We start from the raw sequence: 7,624 nt of genomic DNA, 5'->3' as shown, positions 1-7,624 counted from the left end.
CCCTGTGAAATGGAGACTCTGTGATTTGGTCCCCCCCCCGACATTTCTCAGGGATGAAACCAGGAACCAATGAGGATGCTTCAGCCTGTCTTGGTGGTTGGATAGCACCATTGGTGGCACATTCAGCCACCAATGGTGCTATCCCCATTGGTGGCTGTCCCCCCCCCGACCAGCGTGCAGAGCCAGCTGGTCGGGGGGGGGAGCGCCGCCACCATTGAGCCGGTTTCCTTCTGGAGCCTCAGACGAAGCGCAGAGGCCCGCCACTCCTTCTGAGACTGTTTGGCTCAGCTTTCGGGATTATTATCGGCTTTAATAGGTATGATTGCACCGCCCCATGCATCAACATGTTTAGTATCACAACACAGGCCTTAAGATCCAAATGAGTTTTATGCTCCCTGCTGGCAGAGTTGTAGTTTCGTACATTCCAAAACCTACAGCGAAAAGGAAGAGCGGTCGTGGCATCAATGACCTGGTGACATATAAGACTTTCTTTCTTTGGGCGGGGGGGCAAGTTCGGCTGTCGGCCTGTCATTTGGACCCAGTTACTGTGGGCTGGTGCTGGCAGCGGAGCTCTACGGGCCCGGGCCGGAGGCTATATGGCCGCCATGCTGAACTGGATCTGCCATTCAGGTGATGCGAGGATTTGAAAAACTTTAGCCAAATCAAAATCAATCAAACATTACCGACTGTTCAGTTTCAGAAAGTAAAGATAGAAGTTTTGGATTTGTTTTCCCCGTCTCCAATCCAATCCCAGCCCTTGTTACCTGATTTCTGTGATTTCCGCTGGGTGAGATGGGGGGGGGGGGGGGGGGGGGCTATGACCTCAGCCCACAACAGGGAAAGGTAGGGTGGGACCACTGCTGGGGCGTGGGTGCGTCAGGGTGATCCAGCAGCACTGCGTCAGTTCCCTCATAGCCGTCAGAGGGGCACTTTCATCCCCTCGTACCCGTGATAGCATGTCTGCTGGTATCCCTTGAGCTTTTAAATGCAGCCTTTCAGCAGCTCAGAATTTCCTCCCTTTCAGGGGGGGGGATCAAATGTTCCGACCAAAAAGAATATCTTTCATTCTTTCAGTCCTTGAGGCTTTGAGTGGGAGTGAACCTGGCCATCTACGTAACTGATTTTATAGGGTGATTTTTTATTTCTTTTCTTCTTTTTTTACAGGGTTTTTCCTCCCAATATCAACTGGGAAGGAAGGAAACGCCTTTATCTGGCACATAAAATCTATTACGAGCTTCAGATCCTGTCGAGAGTGTCTTTGTTCACTCGTTTCTCAGATCATTTCAGTTCCGAGTTGTGTTTTTGGGATATATATGGATGGAGGTTTGGAATTTGTTGCATTATTTTGCTGTAGGGAAACATGAAACAGACATCAGCATTAACCCTTCATTTCTTTAAAGCCTTTCATCAGAGGACAGGCATCAGCCTTTTTCCACAAAGGGATTGTGCAACAGCAACACAACAAAGTCCCTTCTGTGCCAAGGCCTTTGTCTGCTAACGCCGAGCAACACTTTAAACAATGGCGCTCCACAAGCAAAGCAAGCTGTGATGTGCAACAGCGTCGGGGTCGAGTGTGACGGCGAACACCAAAAAACAACAACAACGCTCTTTACCTTTTCTCTTCTGTGTCTTGTGTGAGCTAGCTGCTAATCACCATCGGTCGCCTTCTCGGTGTTCCAGTTTGGGCCGCGAACGTCACGGCCCCGTTCTGGCGTTCCGCCCTGCATTCACACAAAGGTGCACTTTGGTGCCGCTACTCCTTCCAAACAGCGTCACGGCAGCGGAACAAAGCAGGCGGTCGCTGCGATCCCACAGAATGTCAGGCCAGCAGACGGAACATGTTGCGCCTTGAAAACACCGTGTGAACATGGCCTCTTTATTCCATTAAAAGGGCAGCTGTTTTTATTTGAATTTTTATTTTTGTGTTATTCCTCCTTTCAATACTCTTATCGTGAAGTTAAACCCAAGATTTTGACTTGCAGAAATGTTTCACCTTCGCCGTGGCGTAGAAACGAAGAGCGAGTCTCAAACGGAGGGCGTTCAAAACAAATGCGTGTTGAGTATACGTTTGTATAGTATCGTGTACCTCTACAGATGAGACACATATGGTATGTTTTCCAACTGTCATTTAACATTTCCGGTGATGTTAAAGTCGTTTCATCTTTGTTTAACCCTTTCATATCATATTTAATACACAGGATTTTGAGACTTCTACTTCAGAAATGAAATCTCGTTCCTCTCCCTCACAGGTCACCGATCCCACCAGACGCTCCTGCAGCGTGTTTTTGATTTTTACAGCCGATGTCTTTCCTATTTTAACCTCTGTCCTGTCTTCTTTGCAGTATCACCCTCTGTCTCTGTGCAACACAAGCGAAGATGAAAGACAAGAGAGTGACTTTATCACCATTGTTAAACTGGAGCACAGGGTACCCCGATGTCTGCCGCTGCTCGACAAGGTACAGTCACACACACACACACACAGAGATTGAGCGTGCACCATTCCTTTATCATCCGGTTGGATCCTGTGAGAAACTCCCCTCTCCACGACCCCTTACCCTCTCAGACATGGCAGCAGAAAGATCCTGCCATCTTGTCTTTCCTCCAGTACTCTTCCACTCGTGGATTTAGACTTTAAAGAGAAGGGAAATATTTGGCAGCCGCTTCGTGTGTTGTGCAGGACAGTGATCTTTTAAAGTGAGGACTTGGACTTGGACGGGGGGCGGGGGGACGGGGGGACGGGGGGGCTTAGCTCAATGCTGCTATGTAGCAAGTGGCAGTGAGCCCCCTGGCTTTGGATGTAAGGCTTCCAAGCCCCAGCTGTCGCTGCTCCGATCCCAGCCATCCAGAACCATACACTCGGTGCTCTCCATTTCTGCTTCCCTCTAATATGAAAGCAGCTCCTCCATAGATTCTACCCACAACGCTTTACATGTATGCACAACTGAGACGGATAGAACGAGAACTCCCTTGTGTTTAAGTACTCTGGCATACACACCGGCTGGCATAGCCTGACTTTAAAGTTGTGTGATTTAAAGCTGCTGCTATTTTTTCCTCGTTTTTCAAGTGGTGACAAATTAGCAGGCAGGAGTGTAGTTAGACGCCGGGCTCCTTTTAGCCCATGTTTTCTTTTCCCCTAATTTAAAGCCATGTTTAGGAGCTGCCCGCCGTGGCGACGATGTAGAGACATTCCCACACTTCCCGCTCCTTTCTTCCTCCTTCCGTTGCTCCCTCACTGGGAACCAAACCAGGCGGGCCCGATGGGGGGGGGCAGGAAGAGGGGTACCACTCAAGGCTGACTCCAGAAAAGTGTTTTGATTAAAGCCTTAACGGCAACACTATGTTGCCCCGCAAATACGACACGCTTTGTCCCTCACGCAAACGTGCCCTTGAACAAAAGGCTGTTGCTTCCGAGTGCCTTCTCCATCCCTGCGGATCTCCTTTGAAATGAGGAGGAGGAGGGAGGAGCGGAGGGGAGGGCTCTCTCTTGTTGTTGTGGTCGTCCGGAAAGTATGTGTTGCAAATGCACTCCGCTCCAGCCACCTGCATCCTCGCTTGCCTTGTGAGACTCAAAGCTTTTGGTCGCGGCGTATTTATTGGGGGGGGGTTCTTCACGCAGCTGTCGAGGAGTTTTCTCTCGGGCCCCCTTTCGAGCAGGATGAATCAGATGGTTGGGGATGTGCTCTGCTGGGTTAGCTGTGGTCTCTGGATGGGACATGTTTACAGTTTAGTCCACCCCGCTGATCCACAGATACTCTGACGGCCACGGCGGGTTTGTGTTGCACCGCAACTCGCTCAGAATAGACCGTAAACCAAACAAAGTGAGGCCGGAAAGCCTTTTATTGTTGTGCTTTGTTTTTATTTTGGTTTTCGGCGTCTCCTATTCGCAGAGACGTTATCAACAAGGAGGATTCCTGTGCCCAGTTGCAGCGATCGCTGCTCGTTTTCCTCAGCGTTCCTCAGCATCAGGCCTCCAACCATCGCTCTGTGTGATCATCACTGCCGCCACCCCTACCTCAGTGAGGGAATATCAGAGAAATAGCCCGCTCTTCTATGCTCTTCATCTGGCGGGGCTTTCTGTGCCACGCTGATGGGCTACACGCGATCTGTGTTCCATTAGCCAGCCTGCTCGCCTCCTCTGTTTACACTAACGCACCGGAGAGGTTCTCAAGCAAAGAGCAACAGATGACTCGTGGAGAGAAGGTCGTGCTGGAGGGTTACTCCATGCTCCTCACCAAGAAATACAATCGTCTGGGCTTTTTGAAACGCCAGCTTGACTTTCTCGCCGCTCTGTGAATCACCATCAATAGAATCTGTGTTTTTGTGAGAACAGCTTCTGCAGCGATTGAGTCTTTGGCCCGTGCCTGAACTTGTTGACTGTCAGTGAAAGACCTGCTTATTGATTCTGCTCCTCTCAGTTGAATAGTCTTTTGGCTTGATTGTGCACTAATCCTATTTGATTGAACGTGTGTGTGTGTGTGTGTGTGTGTTCACGTCCCAGTTTTTTTTTTTCTAAAAGTAGCAGCTTTGTGCTGAGGCAGGTTTGGAGATAAAGAGACATTCACATGATCCGGTTCCTGCAAATTGAATATGACACCTTAATAATATATAATGTCATGGATATAATCATAATGGAATCTCTCAGAATGATATTTACAATTTGCAGGGAGACTAATAATAATACTAAAAATAATAAAAGGAGGAAAAAGCCCCTATCACATCCCAAATGTACTCATTTCTGACTTTTCACTACTTTTATCAGCACTCTGAAGTGGATGCATGACCTTGAACACATTTTCTGTTATTTTAGCTCTAAATAGAAGCCAAAGGTCTTAAATTTCTCTAAAATAATTACAATTGTTAATTCTTTTGTGATATCAGTGGAGGGTTTGCCACAATTTAGGGCTCATTCGATTTCCATTTGCCCAGGAGCAAGGAATAAATATGTTCATGCCGGATATCTGTGAAACACACTTTTTTTTCTTTCTGGCAAGTCTAAGTGAAATATGTGTAGAACTGACCCAGACAGGCCCACCCGACTAAAACAGCCCCAACCAATCACTGGGCTTAGGATCACAACATTTATTTACATAAACTTTTTTTAATGTCATAAAGAGAAAATGTAGAAAGATGAAGCTTGGTGGCTTAATATATATATCTATAAAGATGAATTAAAATGTAAACAGGCTACATTGTCCAGAACACAAATGTATCGGGCCAGGAAGAGTCTTCCCAGTGACAGGAAGTGGTTGAAAACAAGGAAAGCCGATTGGGTGAGGAATAAATCATGGCCCACTTGACAATGTTTTTGTCTTCCCGTCTCCGAGTGTCTGCAGGGGGTGACACTGACCTCAGGTTGTTCCTGCTTGCTATGGGTTTTTTTGTTTTGGGGGGGGGGTCAGCAAAGTCAAGGACTGCAAATGCAATGGCAGCTGCCTTTGGCTTCTTTTTCCTCAGGAGCCCCGTCCAACGTCTCCACTTCATCAGAGACGAGGAGGAGCAGGAACAACTGGGGAACATCTGGAAAAAGGCGGACATTTCAGCTTTTGAGAGCAAATGCAAAAAGCAGCAGACACACAATGGATGTTCCGGCCAGCATGGAAGTGCATCGGCGTTGTTCGTGCGTTATCAGACTTGTGCGTTTCGCTTCATTATTAGCTTGTCTCTTCCAGACAGCTGCACGGCTGCCTTCAAAGGAATCAAGCAGGACTTCTGTTCCCTTCCACTGTTAATCAGAGTTAAACTTTTAAATTCTTTACCATGGCTACTTAACAGACCAGACTGTGCACTTCTCAGGCCATTCCACGGACCTTTGGTTATTATTTTAACCCTCAAAGCATGCAAACTCACACACGACGGCATCTTTGCTGTGTCCACTCTGACCTTAACTCTAATTCACTCCACGAAACATTTGATAAATTTATGTTTATGTATGTATAAGCACTTAGCGTTGAGTCCGGCGGCCCAATGACTGCCTTCTATTCGGGCAGTGCAGTCATTATTGCTCTTGCTGCACCCATGATGTAATTGGTAGTTTGATTAGCCTCCCTCTGAGAAGTGTCTCATTTATCTTGTCTTTTATTTTGACAGATATCTGAGAGCCGCCTGCTCGCTGTCTCTTGTGCTGATCGTGATCATTCAGATATTAAAAGGAAAAACCGCACTCACAGGGTTTTTATTAAAACTAGACAATGGGTACCTTTGTGAGGCCGTTCCTTTATCCACCATCCTACACAGGCAGAATTGTAACCCCCCCCCCCTCCCCCTCATGAATATCTATTAGGAATTAGCATACATTTGATATTGATATTAGATTGATGAATTTAACTCTGTCAATGTGCAGCACCTAAACATTTTTATGGTCTTTGGTACTTTTTTTGTGTGTGTAGGTCGAGGAAGGAGCCATTGGATCATTTGTGTGAAATATTTAGAGCTCTCGTATTAGCGGGTAACGTTTCACCGGACACCCCACCAGCAAGGCGTACTGAAGTGAGCTGCAGGGGTGAACGCATTGTTTTGGGTCAACGTAACCTGGAGTTTGGGAGAGTTGTGGATGTTCATGAAGTATCTGCTGAGGTCCAAGGACAGGAAAACAGAGTGCTAAGTCTTCTCTAGTCAGAGCACAAATAAGAAAGCTTCTTCTCATGGGACTAAAGTTCAGCAACAGGAACCCGATTCCAGATCAATCCACCAAAATGACGATTGAGCATCCATTACTACCAGCAGGCTTCAGCTGAAGTCACCACTGGTAAGAATTCACACCCGCAGTGGAATAATGTGCAGGGAGGTGGGGCCGATACTACGCTGTACTGCAGTGCAGTTTTAACACAGGCACTGTGCCCCTGAGGGGATTAGCAAGCCTCGTAGCCAGCCTTTATCGCCGGTTGGGAGGCCTTTTATGGAGAGCTTGGCTTTATGAGCGCCTTCACAATGAGAGGAATACTTCAGGTTTCCCGCCTCAATGGGAAAGTGCATTCCTCTTTTTGTCAACGCGTCAACAACAAAAGTGTTGTGCTTTGCATTTCACAGGCATGCGTGGTTTTTCTTATAAGGTCAGAAAAGGGGGGGGGGGGGGGGGGCTTAAAGTTAATGTGTCTGTTCAGATGAGCAGGTGGGAGGCACGGGGGCCGCGTGGTGACTGAGCTCTCAGGGGACTTTAGGCTTCGTTCTTGCAAGGAGGAAAAGGGAAATGGGTTGAACTATTTGGTGGATGTGTTTTAATTTATTTTAATTTGGGTTTTTTTTTACAAAATGTGAGGGAGGAGGAGTTGCAAGTTAAATCACCTCAAGGGGAGGATATGATGATGATGATGATGAATATATTTATTAGATAGAATGTTAGAGCAGTACAAACAAGTACAGTCAAACAAGAGGAGCATTTCAAAAAAGCCCTTGCGGTCTTGTTTCCGTTGAAAGTCCTTCGTGCATAAATCATCGATATTTAACATTACCAACAAAAATAAAAATAAATTACTCCACTGAGGATAGTTGAATCCTTTAACCATTAATTGTCTTAATTTGCCATCAGGAGTGCATCTCGCAACTCATGTCATTGTCGAGCCTCAAGCCGACATGGGGGTGTATTAATAGTCAATTATGCAAAGTGTGACCGGGAGCATTTTAAACT

General features: G+C 46.9%; 1 protein-coding gene across 1 annotated transcript in view; it reads left to right on the top strand.

Annotated features, from left to right (window-relative positions):
* LOC137900739 (E3 ubiquitin-protein ligase RNF43) overlaps positions 1-7,624 on the top strand; it is a 54,262-nt gene that overhangs the window by 34,673 nt on the left and 11,965 nt on the right. The window contains exon 2 of the mRNA XM_068744871.1: positions 2,343-2,456. Within this exon, the coding sequence (XP_068600972.1) occupies positions 2,343-2,456 (114 nt within the window). The remainder of the gene's footprint in view (positions 1-2,342; positions 2,457-7,624) is intronic.

The sequence above is a fragment of the Brachionichthys hirsutus genome, chromosome 10 (genome assembly GCF_040956055.1).
Source record: "Brachionichthys hirsutus isolate HB-005 chromosome 10, CSIRO-AGI_Bhir_v1, whole genome shotgun sequence".
Classification (NCBI taxonomy): Eukaryota; Metazoa; Chordata; class Actinopteri; order Lophiiformes; family Brachionichthyidae; genus Brachionichthys; species Brachionichthys hirsutus.
The sequence above is the reverse complement of the archived record's forward strand: the minus strand, read 5'-3'. Positions and strand labels throughout refer to the sequence as shown.